This window comes from Taudactylus pleione, unplaced genomic scaffold (assembly GCF_031769625.1).
Source record: "Taudactylus pleione unplaced genomic scaffold, aTauple2 ptg001351l, whole genome shotgun sequence".
In the NCBI taxonomy this organism is placed as follows: domain Eukaryota; kingdom Metazoa; phylum Chordata; class Amphibia; order Anura; family Myobatrachidae; genus Taudactylus; species Taudactylus pleione.
Genome location: NW_028285751.1, coordinates 1,530,264 through 1,549,493, shown reverse-complemented (window position 1 = coordinate 1,549,493; position 19,230 = coordinate 1,530,264). Strand labels below are relative to the sequence as shown.

At 50.4% G+C, this 19,230-nt stretch overlaps 1 protein-coding gene across 1 annotated transcript in view; it reads right to left on the bottom strand.

The window, feature by feature from the left end:
• RECQL4 (RecQ like helicase 4) overlaps positions 1-19,230 on the bottom strand; it is a 324,140-nt gene that overhangs the window by 185,361 nt on the left and 119,549 nt on the right. Inside the window, exon 11 of the mRNA XM_088463386.1 lies at positions 8,747-8,839. Coding sequence (XP_088319512.1) covers positions 8,747-8,839 — 93 coding nt within the window. The remainder of the gene's footprint in view (positions 1-8,746; positions 8,840-19,230) is intronic.

Below are 19,230 nucleotides of genomic sequence, written 5' to 3'. Positions count from 1 at the left end.
TTTGGTCTGACCCTCAGCTTTTTCCTGCGAGCCTCATCTGGATAGCAGGGTGCCTAGAATGGTATATTGCAGCCAGAATCAGATGGTCACACCGCTGCCCTAACAGCTCCCCGAAGCATCTTCAGGATGCTCCGGGCATTGCTGTAATCACCGGCAATTGTGGCCCCGCCCCGTGTGACGTCACATGGAGGGAGCGTAGCCTGCACCCGGCCCAAGGATAATGTTTTATTTATATTTATATATACATATAAAAAAAAAATGGACCACTGCAGAAAAAATATAAATAAATAAAAAAAAGGTTCCCCACCCCGGCTATAGAAGATGAAGGTTTTAATTACGATAATTATGAAATGATGTGTATACGTGTGGTTTCAACAGTGCCTAAATATACGTATCTAGTAAGACAAGAAGATCAAATTGTCGACCAGTATGCCATTTGTTACAGGACCAGTCGGTTTAAACTGAAGTTTTGTACACATTCTGTTCCAACAGTGTTAGAATATGTATATCTCAATCTAAAATAAGACCTGTATCTCTAGAATTTACTTTGGGGGATATGGGACAGAGCATTATTATCACTAATTATTTCAGTGGGAACTTATAATATATAATGTGTTATTACAAATTTGTTACCAAACAGTTTCGCCACGGACCATTGAATGTTATTATATGTTAACAAGTTTTACATGAGACTTTATAGGAGTTTAGCACAATTATGTGATGGGAGGATTCACAGATTCTAAGAATCCTAAAATCACACTCAATTAAAGAGATTACTAATAAAAGGTAGAATAAATGATATATGGTAAATGTTAAATTATAACTACAACGTCCATTTCAGAAGAGAGTGAATTGTTTCTTCTCTTGAGCTCTCACTAAAATGTATAAATCCTTAGTTTTCCAGCTTCTGACCAGAGCAGACATTGCCTATACCTCCGATATTTCTCTGCCGGACACTTGGTAGCTCATTCCATCCGTCTTGCCCAAAAGTCTAGTCAACAAAGCTGGGTGCCCACCCTAGGGCCATGGGCAGGCACTGAGTGACAGCACAATATGGGCAGCTTAGGACAAGCAGGTACAGGATACTAGGGCCATGGGCAGGCACTGGGTGACGGCACAATATGGGCAGCTTAGGACAGGCAGGTACAGGATACTAGGACCATGGGCAGGCACTGGGTGACAGCACAATATGGGCAGCTTAGGACAGGCAGGTACAGGATACTAGGGCCATGGGCAGGAACTGGGTGACGGCACAATATGGGCAGCTTAGGACAGGCAGGTACAGGATACTAGGACCATGGGCAGGCACTGGGTGACAGCACAATATGGGCAGCTTAGGACAGGCAGGAACAGGATACTAGGGCCATGGGCAGGCACTGGGTGACGGCACAATATGGGCAGCTTAGGACAGGCAGGTACAGGATACTAGGACCATGGGCAGGCACTGGGTGACAGCACAATATGGGCAGCTTAGGAAAGGCAGGTACAGGATACTAGGGCCAAGGGCAGGCACTGGGTGACAGCACTATATGGGCAGCTTAGGACAGGCAGGTACAGGATACTAGGACCATGGGCAGGCACTGGGTGACAGCACAATATGGACAGCTTAGGACAGGCAGGTACAGGATACTAGGACCATGGGCAGGCACTGGATGACAGCACAATATGGACAGCTTAGGACAGGCAGGTACAGGATACTAGGACCATGGGCAGGCACTGGGTGACAGCACTATATGGACAGCTTAGGACAGGCAGGTACAGGATACTAGGACCATGGGCAGGCACTGGGTGACAGCACAATATGGACAGCTTAGGACAGGCAGGTACAGGATACTAGGACCATGGGCAGGCACTGGGTGACAGCACAATATGGACAGCTTAGGACAGGCAGGTACAGGATACTAGGACCATGGGCAGGCACTGGGTGACAGTACTATATGGACAGCTTAGGACAGGCAGGTACAGGATACTAGGACCATGGGCAGGCACTGGGTGACAGCACTATATGGACAGCTTAGGACAGGCAGGTACAGGATACTAGGACCATGGGCAGGCACTGCGTGACAGCACAATATGGACAGCTTAGGACAGGCAGGTACAAGATACTAGGACCATGGGCAGGCACTGGGTGACAGTACTATATGGACAGCTTAGGACAGGCAGGTACAGGATACTAGGACAGTGGGCAGGCACTGGGTGACAGCACAATATGGACAACTTAGGACAGGCAGGTACAGGATACTAGGACCATGGGCAGGCACTGGGTGACAGCACAATATGGGCAGCTTAGGACAGGCAGGTAGAGGTTACTAGGACCATGGGCAGGCACTGGGTGACAGCACTATATGGACAGCTTAGGACAGGCAGGTACAGGATACTAGGACCATGGACAGGCACTGGGTGACAGCACTATATGGACAGCTTAGGACAGGCAGGAACAGGATACTAGGACCATGGGCAGGCACTGGGTGACAGCACTATATGGACAGCTTAGGACAGGCAGGTGCAGGATACTAGGACCATGGGCAGGCACTGGGTGACAGCACAATATGGGCAGCTTAGGACAGGCAGGTACAGGATACTAGGACCATGGGCAGGCACTGGGTGACAGCACAATATGGACAGCTTAGGACAGGCAGGTACAGGATACTAGGACCATGGGCAGGCACTGAGTGACAGCACAATATGGACAGCTTAGGACAGGCAGGAGCAGGATACTAGGACCATGGGCAGGCACTGAGTGACAGCACTATATGGGCAGCTTAGGACAGGCAGGTACAGGATACTAGGACCATGGGCAGGCACTGGGTGACAGCACAATATGGACAGCTTAGGACAGGCAGGTACAGGATACTAGGACCATGGGCAGGCACTGGGTGACAGCACTATATGGACAGCTTAGGACAGGCAGGTACAGGATATTAGGACCATGGGCAGGCACTGGGTAACAGCACTATATGGACAGCTTAGGACAGGCAGGTACAGGATACTAGGACAGTGGACAGGCACTGAGTGACAGCACTATATGGACAGCTTAGGACAGGCAGGTACAGGATACTAGGACCATGGGCAGGCACTGGGTGACAGCACTATATGGACAGCTTAGGACAAGCAGGAACAGGTTACTAGGGCCATGGGCAGGCACTGGTGACAGCACCATATGGGCAGCTTAGGACAGGCAGGTACAGGATACTAGGACCATGGGCAGGCACTGGGTGACAGCACTATATGGACAGCTTAGGACAGGCAGGTACAGGATACTAGGACCATGGCAGGCACTGGGTGACAGCACTATACGGACAGCTTAGGACAGGCAGGTACAGGATACTAGGACCATGGGCAGGCACTGGGTGACAGCACTATATGGACAGCTTAGGACAAGCAGGTACAGGATAATAGGACCATGGGCAGGCACTGGGTGACAGCACTATATGGGCAGCTTAGGACAGGCAGGTACAGGATACTAGGACCATGGGCAGGCACTGGGTGACAGCACAATATGGACAGCTTAGGACAGGCAGGTACAGGATACTAGGACCATGGGCAGGCACTGGGTGACAGCACTATATGGGCAGCTTAGGACAGGCAGGTACAGGATACTAGGACCATGGGCAGGCACTGGGTGACAGCACTATATGGACAGCTTAGGACAGGCAGGTACAGGATACTAGGACCATGGGCAGGCACTGGGTGACAGCACTATATGGGCAGCTTAGGACAGGCAGGTACAGGATACTAGGACCATGGGCAGGCACTGGGTGACAGCACTATATGGACAGCTTAGGACAGGCAGGTACAGGATACTAGGACCATGGGCAGGCACTGGGTGACAGCACAATATGGACAACTTAGGACAGGCAGGTACAGGATACTAGGACCATGGGCAGGCACTGGGTGACAGCACTATATGGACAGCTTAGGACAGGCAGGTACAGGATACTAGGACCATGGGCAGGCACTAGGTGACAGCACTATATGGACAGCTTAGGACAGGCAGGTACAGGATAATAGGACCATGGGCAGGCACTATATGGACAGTTTAGGACAGGAAGGTACAGGTTACTAGGGCCATGGGCAGGCACTGGGTGACAGCACTATATGGGCAGCTTAGGACAGGCAGGTACAGGATACTAGGACCATGGGCAGGCACTGGGTGACAGTACAATATGGACAGCTTAGGACAGGCAGGTACAGGATACTAGGACCATGGGCAGGCACTATATGGACAGCTTAGGACAGGCAGGTACAGGTTACTAGGACCATGGGCAGGCACTATATGGACAGCTTAGGACAGGCAGGTACAGGATACTAGGGCCATGGGCAGGCACTGGGTGACGGCACAATATGGACAGCTTAGGACAGGCAGGTACAGGTTACTAGGGCCATGGGCAGGCACTGGGTGACAGCACAATATGGACAGCTTAGGACAGGCAGGTACAGGATACTAGGACCATGGGCAGGCACTGGGTGACAGCACAATATGGACAGCTTAGGACAGGCAGGTACAGGATACTAGGACCATGGGCAGGCACTATATGGACAGTTTAGGACAGGAAGGTACAGGTTACTAGGGCCATGGGCAGGCACTATATGGGCAGCTTAGGACAGGCAGGTACAGGATACTAGGACCATGGGCAGGCACTGGGTGACAGTACAATATGGACAGCTTAGGACAGGCAGGTACAGGATAGTAGGACCATGGGCAGGCACTATATGGACAGCTTAGGACAGGCAGGTACAGGTTACTAGGACCATGGGAAGGCACTATATGGACAGCTTAGGACAGGCAGGTACAGGATACTAGGGCCATGGGCAGGCACTGGGTGACGGCACAATATGGACAGCTTAGGACAGGAAGGTACAGGTTACTAGGGCCATGGGCAGGCACTGGGTGACAGCACAATATGGACAGCTTAGGACAGGTAGGTACAGGATACTAGGACCATGGGAAGGCACTGGGTGACAGCACCATATGGGCAGCTTAGGACAGGCAGGTACAGGATACTAGGACCATGGGCAGGCACTAGGTGACAGCACTATATGGACAGCTTAGGACAGGCAGGTACAGGATACTAGGACCATGGGCAGGCACTATATGGACAGTTTAGGACAGGAAGGTACAGGTTACTAGGGCCATGGGCAGGCACTGGGTGACAGCACTATATGGGCAGCTTAGGACTGGCAGGTACAGGATACTAGGACGATGGGCAGGCACTGGGTGACAGTACAATATGGACAGCTTAGCACAGGCAGGTACAGGATACTAGGACCATGGGCAGGCACTATATGGACAGCTTAGGACAGGCAGGTACAGGTTACTAGGACCATGGGCAGGCACTATATGGACAGCTTAGGACAGGCAGGTACAGGATACTAGGGCCATGGGCAGGCACTGGGTGACGGCACAATATGGACAGCTTAGGACAGGAAGGTACAGGTTACTAGGGCCATGGGCAGGCACTGGGTGACAGAATATGGGCAGCTTAGGACAGGAAGGTACAGGTTACTAGGACCATGGGCAGGCACTATATGGACAGCTTAGGACAGGCAGGTACAGGTTACTAGGGCCATGGGCAGGCACTGGGTGACAGAATATGGGCAGCTTAGGACAGGAAGGTACAGGTTACTAGGGCCATGGGCAGGCACTGGGTGACAGCACCATATGGGCAGCTTTGGACAGGCAGGTACAGGATACTAGGACCATGGGCAGGCACTAAATGGACAGCTTAGGACAGGCAGGTACAGGATACTAGGACCATGGGCAGGCATTGGGTGACAGCACTATATGGACAGCTTAGGACAGGCAGGTACAGGTTACTAGGGCCATGGGCAGGCACTGGGTGACAGCACCATATGGGCAGCTTTGGACAGGCAGGTACAGGATACTAGGACCATGGGCAGGCACTAAATGGACAGCTTAGGACAGGCAGGTACAGGATACTAGGACCATGGGCAGGCACTGGGTGACAGCACTATATGGACAGCTTAGGACAGGCAGGTACAGGATACTAGGACCATGGGCAGGCACCATATGGGCAGCTTAGGACAGGCAGGTACAGGATACTAGGACCATGGGCAGGCACTAGGTGACAGCACTATATGGACAGCTTAGGACAGGCAGGTACAGGATACTAGGACCATGGGCAGGCACTATATGGACAGTTTAGGACAGGAAGGTACAGGTTACTAGGGCCATGGGCAGGCACTGGGTGACAGCACTATATGGGCAGCTTAGGACTGGCAGGTACAGGATACTAGGACCATGGGCAGGCACTGGGTGACAGTACAATATGGACAGCTTAGCACAGGCAGGTACAGGATACTAGGACCATGGGCAGGCACTATATGGAAAGCTTAGGACAGGCAGGTACAGGTTACTAGGACCATGGGCAGGCACTATATGGACAGCTTAGGACAGGCAGGTACAGGATACTAGGGCCATGGGCAGGCACTGGGTGACGGCACAATATGGACAGCTTAGGACAGGAAGGTACAGGTTACTAGGGCCATGGGCAGGCACTGGGTGACAGAATATGGGCAGCTTAGGACAGGAAGGTACAGGTTACTAGGACCATGGGCAGGCACTATATGGGCAGCTTAGGACAGGCAGGTACAGGATACTAGGACCATGGGCAGGCACTAGGTGACAGCACTATATGGACAGCTTAGGACAGGCAGGTACAGGATACTAGGACCATGGGCAGGCACTGAGTGACAGCACAATATGGACAGCTTAGGACAGGCAGGTACAGGATACTAGGACCATGGGCAGGCACTGGGTGACAGCACTATATGGACAGCTTAGGACAGGCAGGTACAGGATACTAGGACCATGGGCAGGCACTGGGTGACAGCACAATATGGACAGCTTAGGACAAGCAGGTACAGGATACTAGGACCATTGGCAGGCACTGGGTGACAGCACAATATGGAGAGCTTAGGACAGGCAGGTACAGGATACTAGGACCATGGGCAGGCACTGAGTGACAGCACAATATGGACAGCTTAGGACAGGCAGGTACAGGATACTAGGACCATGAGCAGGCACTGAGTGACAGCACAATATGGACAGCTTAGGACAGGCAGGTACAGGATACTAGGACCATGGGCAGGCACTGGGTGACAGCACTATATGGACAGCTTAGGACAGGCAGGTACAGGATACTAGGACCATGGGCAGGCACTGGGTGACAGCACAATATGGACAGCTTAGGACAGGCAGGTACAGGATACTAGGACCATTGGCAGGCACTGGGTGACAGCACTATATGGACAGCTTAGGACAGGCAGGTACAGGATACTAGGACCATGGGCAGGCACTGAGTGACAGCACAATATGGACAGCTTAGGACAGGCAGGTACAGGATACTAGGACCATGGGCAGGCACTGGGTGACAGCACAATATGGACAGCTTAGGACAGGCAGGTACAGGATACTAGGACCATGGGCAGGCACTGGGTGACAGCACAATATGGACAGCTTAGGACAGGCAGGTACAGGATACTAGGACCATTGGCAGGCACTGGGTGACAGCACTATATGGACAGCTTAGGACAGGCAGGTACAGGATACTAGGACCATGGGCAGGCACTGAGTGACAGCACAATATGGACAGCTTAGGACAGGCAGGTACAGGATACTAGGACCATGGGCAGGCACTGAGTGACAGCACAATATGGACAGCTTAGGACAGGCAGGTACAGGATACTAGGACCATGGGCAGGCACTGGGTGACAGCACTATATGGACAGCTTAGGACAGGCAGGTACAGGATACTAGGACCATGGGCAGGCACTGGGTGACAGCACAATATGGACAGCTTAGGACAGGCAGGTACAGGATACTAGGACCATGGGCAGGCACTGAGTGACAGCACTATATGGACAGCTTAGGACAGGCAGGTACAGGATACTAGGACCATGGGCAGACACTGGGTGACAGCACCATATGGGCAGCTTAGGACAGGCAGGTACAGGATACTAGGACCATGGGCAGGCACTGGGTGACAGCACTATATGGACAGCTTAGGACAGGCAGGTACAGGATACTAGGACCATGGGCAGGCACTGGGTGACAGCACTATATGGACAGCTTAGGACAGGCAGGTACAGGATACTAGGACCATGGGCAGGCACTGGGTGACAGCACAATATGGACAGCTTAGGACAGGCAGGTACAGGATACTAGGACCATGGGCAGGCACTGGGTGACAGCACCATATGGACAGCTTAGGACAGGCAGGTACAGGATACTAGGACCATGGGCAGGCACTGGGTGACAGCACCATATGGACAGCTTAGGACAGGCAGGTACAGGATACTAGGACCATGGGCAGGCACTGGGTGACAGCACCATATGGACAGCTTAGGACAGGCAGGTACAGGATACTAGGACCATGGGCAGGCACTGGGTGACAGCACAATATGGACAGCTTAGGACAGGCAGGTACAGGATACTAGGACCATGGGCAGGCACTGGATGACAGCACTATATGGACAGCTTAGGACAGGCAGGTACAGAATACTAGGACCATGGGCAGGCACTGGGTGACAGCACTATATGAACAGCTTAGGACAGGCAGGTACAGGATACTAGGACCATGGGCAGGCACTGGGTGACAGCACAATATGGACAGCTTAGGACAGGCAGGTACAGGATACTAGGACCATGGGCAGGCACTGGGTGACAGACAAATGAAGCAAATAAAGGCAATAAGGATTTAGGGTGAATTAAGTCTCTATTTACCTGACAGAATCTTCATGACAGCCTCTTCCTGTCCTGGCCGGAAACTATGGTAGCCTAACTCAGAGAGTGCTTCGTATACCTCTGGTGGGGTATCTGAATAACACAATCAGCAGAGTAATGTAGTATACAGTGTGTATTTATAGGACAGCTTACAGTTTATACATAACCAATCAGTTCCAATAATGAGAAACGTTATACTATTCCTTGAAACGATTTAATAGTTATAATAACTATTACACAAAAGAGCGCTTGTATATAAAATCACAAATTTAATAACAATATATATATATAGAAATCAATAGCAATGTTAATACATTGTACAAATAAGCAATATTAAAGCCACAGAGAGAATGCAAAAAGAAACACATACAGTAAGTGAATATTTTGTAGCGTGCTCTTGGCATATATTAGGCAGCTCTTATAGATGTACATAATCATCCATGTATTGGGAATCAACATATAACAAAAGTCCCAATTGCCCTTGTGGACTGAGCGGTATAAATGCCCTTTATATGGCCGCTTGGCAGCACTTTATCTCCCCCTCCCCCTGGGTCCAGGTCTCCTTACCCACGTGGGAAATGTCTTGTGGGCTTTGCTGTATTAATCCCGCTGTGGGGTAAGTGTGCGGCTCCTGTGTATAGATGACAAGCTGGCGAATATAGCAGCTCAGCCTAGGACCACTCCTCTATAAAGTCCAATAACCAGGGATCTTCCAGCCAAGTCTCTGCCGGTGTGTGTTACCCCTAACGGTCTCTCTGCTGTCCTTACTAGCGGTTACCTCAGAGGGATATTGTGTGTGTGTGTGTGTGTGTGTGTGTGTTACCCCTAACGGTCTCTCTGCTGTCCTTACTAGCGGTTACCTCAGAGGGATATTGTGTGTGTGTGTGTGTGTGTGTGTGTGTTACCCCTAACGGTCTCTCTGCTGTCCTTACTAGCGGTTACCTCAGAGGGATATTGTGTGTGTGTGTGTGTGTGTTACCCCTAACGGTCTCTCTGCCGTCCTTACTAGCGGTTACCTCAGAGGGATATTGTGTGTGTGTGTGTTACCCCTAACGGTCTCTCTGCTGTCCTTACTAGCGGTTATCTCAGAGGGATATTGTGTGATTGTGTGTGTGTGTGTGTGTGTGTGTGTTACCCCTAACGGTCTCTCTGCTGTCCTTACTAGCGGTTATCTCAGAGGGATATTGTGTGTGTGTGTGTGTGTGTGTGTGTGTTACCCCTAACGGTCTCTCTGCTGTCCTTACTAGCGATTATCTCAGAGGGATATTGTGTGATTGTGTGTGTGTGTTACCCCTAACGGTCTCTCTGCTGTCCTTACTAGCGGTTACCTCAGAGGGATATTGTGTGTGTGTGTGTGTGTTACCCCTAACGGTCTCTCTGCCGTCCTTACTAGCGGTTACCTCAGAGGGATATTGTGTGTGTGTGTGTTACCCCTAACGGTCTCTCTGCTGTCCTTACTAGCGGTTATCTCAGAGGGATATTGTGTGATTGTGTGTGTGTGTGTGTGTGTGTGTGTTACCCCTAACGGTCTCTCTGCTGTCCTTACTAGCGGTTATCTCAGAGGGATATTGTGTGTGTGTGTGTGTGTGTGTTACCCCTAACGGTCTCTCTGCTGTCCTTACTAGCGATTATCTCAGAGGGATATTGTGTGATTGTGTGTGTGTGTTACCCCTAACGGTCTCTCTGCTGTCCTTACTAGCGGTTACCTCAGAGGGATATTGTGTGTGTGTGTGTGTTACCCCTAACGGTCTCTCTGCTGTCCTTACTAGCGGTTACCTCAGAGGGATATTGTGTGTGTGTGTGTGTTACCCCTAACGGTCTCTCTGCTGTCCTTACTAGCGGTTACCTCAGAGGGATATTGTGTGATTGTGTGTGTGTGTGTTACCCCTAACGGTCTCTCTGCTGTCCTTACTAGCGGTTACCTCAGAGGGATATTGTGTGTGTGTGTGTGTGTGTGTGTGTGTGTTACCCCTAACGGTCTCTCTGCTGTCCTTACTAGCGGTTACCTCAGAGGGATATTGTGTGTGTGTGTGTGTGTGTGTGTGTGTGTTACCCCTAACGGTCTCTCTGCTGTCCTTACTAGCGGTTACCTCAGAGGGATATTGTGTGATTGTGTGTGTGTGTTACCCCTAACGGTCTCTCTGCCGTCCTTACTAGCGGTTACCTCAGAGGGATATTGTGTGTGTGTGTGTGTGTGTGTGTGTGTGTTACCCCTAACGGTCTCTCTGCTGTCCTTACTAGCGGTTACCTCAGAGGGATATTGTGTGTGTGTGTGTGTGTGTGTGTTACCCCTAACGGTCTCTCTGCTGTCCTTACTAGCGGTTATCTCAGCGGGATATTGTGTGTGTGTGTGTGTGTGTGTGTGTTACCCCTAACGGTCTCTCTGCTGTCCTTACTAGCGGTTACCTCAGAGGGATATTGTGTGTGTGTGTGTGTGTTACCCCTAACGGTCTCTCTGCTGTCCTTACTAGCGGTTACCTCAGAGGGATATTGTGTGTGTGTGTGTGTGTTACCCCTAACGGTCTCTCTGCTGTCCTTACTAGCGGTTACCTCAGAGGGATATTGTGTGTGTGTGTGTGTGTGTGTGTTACCCCTAACGGTCTCTCTGCTGTCCTTACTAGCGGTTACCTCAGAGGGATATTGTGTGTGTGTGTGTGTGTGTGTGTGTGTGTGTTACCCCTAACGGTCTCTCTGCTGTCCTTACTAGCGGTTATCTCAGCGGGATATTGTGTGTGTGTGTGTGTGTTACCCCTAACGGTCTCTCTGCTGTCCTTACTAGCGGTTACCTCAGAGGGATATTGTGTGTGTGTGTGTGTTACCCCTAACGGTCTCTCTGCTGTCCTTACTAGCGGTTACCTCAGAGGGATATTGTGTGTGTGTGTGTGTGTTACCCCTAACGGTCTCTCTGCTGTCCTTACTAGCGATTATCTCAGAGGGATATTGTGTGTGTGTGTGTGTGTGTGTGTGTGTTACCCCTAACGGTCTCTCTGCTGTCCTTACTAGCGGTTATCTCAGAGGGATATTGTGTGTGTGTGTGTGTGTGTGTTACCCCTAACGGTCTCTCTGCTGTCCTTACTAGCGGTTACCTCAGAGGGATATTGTGTGTGTGTGTGTTACCCCTAACGGTCTCTCTGCTGTCCTTACTAGCGGTTATCTCAGAGGGATATTGTGTGATTGTGTGTGTGTGTGTTACCACTAACGGTCTCTCTGCTGTCCTTACTAGCGGTTATCTCAGAGGGATATTGTGTGATTGTGTGTGTGTGTGTGTGTGTGTGTGTTACCCCTAATGGTCTCTCTGCTGTCCTTACTAGCGGTTACCTCAGAGGGATATTGTGTGTGTGTGTGTGTGTGTGTGTGTGTTACCCCTAACGGTCTCTCTGCTGTCCTTACTAGCGGTTATCTCAGAGGGATATTGTGTGATTGTGTGTGTGTGTGTGTGTTACCCCTAACGGTCTCTCTGCTGTCCTTACTAGCGGTTATCTCAGAGGGATATTGTGTGATTGTGTGTGTGTGTTACCCCTAACGGTCTCTCTGCTGTCCTTACTAGCGGTTACCTCAGAGGGATATTGTGTGTGTGTGTGTGTGTTACTCCTAACGGTCTCTCTGCTGTCCTTACTAGCGGTTACCTCAGAGGGATATTGTGTGTGTGTGTGTGTGTGTGTGTTACCCCTAACGGTCTCTCTGCTGTCCTTACTAGCGGTTACCTCAGAGGGATATTGTGTGTGTGTGTGTGTGTGTGTGTGTGTGTGTTACCCCTAACGGTCTCTCTGCTGTCCTTACTAGCGGTTATCTCAGCGGGATATTGTGTGTGTGTGTGTGTGTGTGTGTGTGTGTGTGTGTGTTACCCCTAACAGTCTCTCTGCTGTCCTTACTAGCGGTTACCTCAGAGGGATATTGTGTGTGTGTGTGTGTGTGTGTGTGTGTGTGTTACCCCTAACGGTCTCTCTGCTGTCCTTACTAGCGGTTATCTCAGAGGGATATTGTGTGATTGTGTGTGTGTGTGTGTGTGTGTGTGTGTGTGTGTGTTAACCCTAACGGTCTCTCTGCTGTCCTTACTAGCGGTTACCTCAGAGGGATATTGTGTGTGTGTGTGTGTGTGTGTGTGTGTGTTACCCCTAACGGTCTCTCTGCTGTCCTTACTAGCGGTTACCTCAGAGGGATATTGTGTGTGTGTGTGTGTGTGTGTGTGTTACCCCTAACGGTCTCTCTGCTGTCCTTACTAGCGGTTACCTCAGAGGGATATTGTGTGTGTGTGTGTGTGTTACCCCTAACGGTCTCTCTGCTGTCCTTACTAGCGGTTACCTCAGAGGGATATTGTGTGTGTGTGTGTGTGTGTGTTACCCCTAACGGTCTCTCTGCTGTCCTTACTAGCGATTATCTCAGAGGGATATTGTGTGATTGTGTGTGTGTGTGTGTGTGTGTTACCCCTAACGGTCTCTCTGCTGTCCTTACTAGCGGTTACCTCAGAGGGATATTGTGTGTGTGTGTGTTACCCCTAACGGTCTCTCTGCTGTCCTTACTAGCGGTTATCTCAGAGGGATATTGTGTGTGTGTGTGTTACCCCTAACGGTCTCTCTGCTGTCCTTACTAGCGGTTATCTCAGAGGGATATTGTGTGTGTGTGTTACCCCTAACGGTCTCTCTGCTGTCCTTACTAGCGGTTACCTCAGAGGGATATTGTGTGTGTGTGTGTGTGTGTGTTACCCCTAACGGTCTCTCTGCTGTCCTTACTAGCGATTATCTCAGAGGGATATTGTGTGATTGTGTGTGTGTGTGTGTGTGTGTGTTACCCCTAACAGTCTCTCTGCTGTCCTTACTAGCGGTTACCTCAGAGGGATATTGTGTGTGTGTGTGTGTGTGTGTGTGTGTGTGTGTGTGTTACCCCTAACGGTCTCTCTGCTGTCCTTACTAGCGGTTATCTCAGAGGGATATTGTGTGATTGTGTGTGTGTGTGTGTGTGTGTTAACCCTAACGGTCTCTCTGCTGTCCTTACTAGCGGTTACCTCAGAGGGATATTGTGTGTGTGTGTGTGTGTGTGTGTGTGTTACCCCTAACGGTCTCTCTGCTGTCCTTACTAGCGGTTACCTCAGAGGGATATTGTGTGTGTGTGTGTGTTACCCCTAACGGTCTCTCTGCTGTCCTTACTAGCGGTTACCTCAGAGGGATATTGTGTGATTGTGTGTGTGTGTGTTACCCCTAACGGTCTCTCTGCTGTCCTTACTAGCGGTTACCTCAGAGGGATATTGTGTGTGTGTGTGTGTTACCCCTAACGGTCTCTCTGCTGTCCTTACTAGCGGTTACCTCAGAGGGATATTGTGTGATTGTGTGTGTGTGTTACCCCTAACGGTCTCTCTGCTGTCCTTACTAGCGGTTATCTCAGAGGGATATTGTGTGTGTGTGTGTTACCCCTAACGGTCTCTCTGCTGTCCTTACTAGCGGTTATCTCAGAGGGATATTGTGTGTGTGTGTTACCCCTAACGGTCTCTCTGCTGTCCTTACTAGCGGTTACCTCAGAGAGATATTGTGTATGTGTGTGTGTGTTACCCCTAACGGTCTCTCTGCTGTCCTTACTAGCGGTTATCTCAGAGGGATATTGTGTGTGTGTGTGTGTTACCCCTAACGGTCTCTCTGCTGTCCTTACTAGCGGTTATCTCAGCGGGATATTGTGTGTGTGTGTGTGTGTGTGTTACCCCGAACGGTCTCTCTGCTGTCCTTACTAGCGGTTACCTCAGAGGGATATTGTGTGTGTGTGTGTGTGTTACCCCTAACGGTCTCTCTGCTGTCCTTACTAGCGGTTACCTCAGAGAGATATTGTGTGAGTGTGTGTGTGTGTGTGTGTGTTACCCCTAACGGTCTCTCTGCTGTCCTTACTAGCGGTTATCTCAGCGGGATATTGTGTGTGTGTGTGTGTGTGTGTGTGTGTGTGTTACCCCGAACGGTCTCTCTGCTGTCCTTACTAGCGGTTACCTCAGAGGGATATTGTGTGATTGTGTGTGTGTGTTACCCCTAACGGTCTCTCTGCTGTCCTTACTAGCGGTTATCTCAGAGGGATATTGTGTGTGTGTGTGTGTGTGTTACCCCTAACGGTCTCTCTGCTGTCCTTACTAGCGGTTATCTCAGCGGGATATTGTGTGTGTGTGTGTGTGTGTTACCCCTAACGGTCTCTCTGCTGTCCTTACTAGCGGTTACCTCAGAGGGATATTGTGTGTGTGTGTGTGTTACCCCTAACGGTCTCTCTGCTGTCCTTACTAGCGGTTACCTCAGAGAGATATTGTGTGATTGTGTGTGTGTGTGTGTGTGTTACCCCTAACGGTCTCTCTGCTGTCCTTACTAGCGGTTACCTCAGAGGGATATTGTGTGATTGTGTGTGTGTGTGTTACCCCTAACGGTCTCTCTGCTGTCCTTACTAGCGGTTACCTCAGAGGGATATTGTGTGTGTGTGTGTGTGTGTGTTACCCCTAACGGTCTCTCTGCTGTCCTTACTAGCGGTTACCTCAGCGGGATATTGTGTGTGTGTGTGTGTGTGTGTGTGTGTGTTACCCCTAACGGTCTCTCTGCTGTCCTTACTAGCGGTTATCTCAGAGGGATATTGTGTGATTGTGTGTGTGTGTGTGTTACCCCTAACGGTCTCTCTGCTGTCCTTACTAGCGGTTACCTCAGAGGGATATTGTGTGTGTGTGTGTGTGTGTGTGTGTTACCCCTAACGGTCTCTCTGCTGTCCTTACTAGCGGTTATCTCAGCGGGATATTGTGTGTGTGTGTGTGTGTGTTACCCATAACGGTCTCTCTGCTGTCCTTACTAGCGGTTATCTCAGCGGGATATTGTGTGTGTGTGTGTGTGTGTGTGTTACCCCTAACGGTCTCTCTGCTGTCCTTACTAGCGGTTACCTCAGAGGGATATTGTGTGTGTGTGTGTGTGTGTTACCCCTAACGGTCTCTCTGCTGTCCTTACTAGCGGTTACCTCAGAGGGATATTGTGTGATTGTGTGTGTGTGTGTTACCCCTAACGGTCTCTCTGCTGTCCTTACTAGCGGTTACCTCAGAGGGATATTGTGTGTGTGTGTGTGTGTGTGTGTTACCCCTAACGGTCTCTCTGCTGTCCTTACTAGCGGTTACCTCAGAGGGATATTGTGTGATTGTGTGTGTGTGTTACCCCTAACGGTCTCTCTGCTGTCCTTACTAGCGGTTACCTCAGAGGGATATTGTGTGTGTGTGTGTGTGTGTGTGTTACCCCTAACGGTCTCTCTGCTGTCCTTACTAGCGGTTACCTCAGAGGGATATTGTGTGATTGTGTGTGTGTGTGTTACCCCTAACGGTCTCTCTGCTGTCCTTACTAGCGGTTACCTCAGAGGGATATTGTGTGTGTGTGTGTTACCCCTAACGGTCTCTCTGCTGTCCTTACTAGCGGTTACCTCAGAGGGATATTGTGTGTGTGTGTATAATGTGTATTTTATATATATATATATATATATATATATATATATACACACATATATACATATACATATACCCACTGCCTACATCGGCACCTGACATTTGGGTTCTGCCGCCCCGTTCTGATGGCTGGTGCAGTAATGTCCATGTTCTGCATTGTGTCACTTTCGTTCCTGCGTTATCTGCTCATACTCTATGTGTACCGGTCTCTCAGAATGTAAATACAAGTCACATTGCACAGGACTGGTCATTTGCATTCATCATCCTTTCAAATATTGATCAAACCAGTTTGGCTTTATCATAATCTTAGCACCTGAGGAGGATGAGCCGGGCAGCAGCATTGAGGACAGATTATAGTGGAGAGAGGTGGGCGTCAGGGAGGCCAGAGAAGAGGTTACAGTAGTCCAATCTGGAGATGACCAGTGAGTGGATGAGGAGGGTCTTTGTTGCCTCCAGGGTGAGAAAGGGTCTAAGCAATATTAGCAAAATATTAGAGATGGAAACGGCAGGACTGTGAGGTGCTGAATGTGTGGTTTGAAGGAGGATGACTCCAAGACAGAAACTTGTGGGCTAGAGGAGATGGTGGTGGTGTCAATAGATAAAGAAATTGTGGGAAGTGAGGGTATTCAGGAGGATGGGAAGATAACATGTCTAAGACTGAGATGGTAAAGTATAAGAAAGCACTGGGATATCCAAGAGGAAATAGCAGAGAGACAATTGGTGACACGGGTGAGTAGAGAGGGGGAGAGGTCAGTGGAGGAGAGGTATATCTGAGTGTCATTAGCATAGAGATGATATTGGAGGCTAAAAAAGCTAATGCGCTCACTTAAAGAAGAAGATCTATATAGGGAGAATAGGAGAGGTCCAAGAACAGAGCATAAAAGAAGATCTATATAGGGAGAATAGGAGAGGTCCAAAAACAGAGCATAAAAGAAGATCTATATAGGGAGAACAGGAGGGGTCCAAGAACAGAGCATTGGGGGACACCTACTGGCAGAGTAAGTGGTGGGGGGGGTCGGGGGTAGTGTAGTCAATGAGAGGAGACTGAGAATACATGGGCAGAGATGTAGGTGGACAGCCATGAGAGGGCAGTATCTCACAGACCAGGGCAGGAAAAGAGACTGACAATACATGGCCAGAGAGGTAGGAGGACAGCCATGAGGGCAGTATCACACAGACCAGGGTAGCAGAGGAGACTGAGAATACATGGCCAGAGAGGTAGGAGGACAGCCATGAGAGGGCAGTATCACGCAGACCAGGGCAGGAGAGGAGACTGAGAATACATGGTCAGAGAGGTAGGAGGACAGCCATGAGAGGGCAGTATCACACAGACCAGGGCAGGAGAGGAGACTGAGAATACATGGTCAGAGAGGTAGGAGGACAGCCATGAGAGGGCAATATCATACAGACCAGGGCAGGAGAGGAGACTGAGAATACATGGCCAGAGAGGTAGGAGGAAAGCCATGAGAGGGCAGTATCACACAGACCAGGGCAGGAGAGGAGACTGAGAATACATGACCAGAGAGGTAGGAGGAAAGCCATGAGAGGGCAGTATCACGCAGACCAGGGTAGCAGAGGAGACTGAGAATACATGGTCAGAGAGGTAGGAGGACAGCCATGAGAGGGCAGTATCACACAGACCAGGGTAGGAGAGGAGACTGAGAATATATGGCCAGAGAGGTAGGAGGAAAGCCATGAGAGGGCAATATCACACAGACCAGGGCAGTAAAGGAGGCTGAGAATACATGGCCAGAGAGGTAGGAGGACAGCCATGAGAGGGCAGTATCACACAGACCAGGGCAGGAGAGGAGCCTGAGAATACATGGTCAGAGAGGTAGGAGGAAAGCCATGAGAGGGCAGTATCACACAGACCAGGGCAGCAGAGGAGACTGAGAATACATGGTCAGAGAGGTAGGAGGAAAGCCATGAGAGGGCAGTATCACGAAGACCAGGGCAGGAGAGGAGACTGAGAATACATGGCCAGAGAGGTAGGAGGAAAGCCATGAGAGGGCAGTATCACACAGACCAGGGCAGGAGAGGAGACTGAGAATACATGGTCAGAGAGGTAGGAGGACAGCCATGAGGGCAGTATCACACAGACCAGGGTAGCAGAGGAGACTGAGAATACATGGCCAGAGAGGTAGGAGGACAGCCATGAGAGGGCAGTATCACGCAGACCAGGGCAGGAGAGGAGACTGAGAATACATGGTCAGAGAGGTAGGAGGACAGCCATGAGAGGGCAGTATCACACAGACCAGGGCAGGAGAGGAGACTGAGAATACATGGTCAGAGAGGTAGGAGGACAGCCATGAGAGGGCAATATCATACAGACCAGGGCAGGAGAGGAGACTGAGAATACATGGCCAGAGAGGTAGGAGGAAAGCCATGAGAGGGCAGTATCACACAGACCAGGGCAGGAGAGGAGACTGAGAATACATGACCAGAGAGGTAGGAGGAAAGCCATGAGAGGGCAGTATCACGCAGACCAGGGTAGCAGAGGAGACTGAGAATACATGGTCAGAGAGGTAGGAGGACAGCCATGAGAGGGCAGTATCACACAGACCAGGGTAGGAGAGGAGACTGAGAATATATGGCCAGAGAGGTAGGAGGAAAGCCATGAGAGGGCAATATCACACAGACCAGGGCAGTAAAGGAGGCTGAGAATACATGGCCAGAGAGGTAGGAGGACAGCCATGAGAGGGCAGTATCACACAGACCAGGGCAGGAGAGGAGCCTGAGAATACATGGTCAGAGAGGTAGGAGGAAAGCCATGAGAGGGCAGTATCACACAGACCAGGGCAGCAGAGGAGACTGAGAATACATGGTCAGAGAGGTAGGAGGAAAGCCATGAGAGGGCAGTATCACACAGACCAGGGCAGGAGAGGAGACTGAGAATACATGGCCAGAGAGGTAGGAGGACAGCCATGAGGGGGTAGTATCACGAAGACCAGGGCAGGAGAGGAGACTGAGAATACATGGCCAGAGAGGTAGGAGGAAAGCCATGAGAGGGCAGTATCACACAGACCAGGGCAGTAAAGGAGGCTGAGAATAC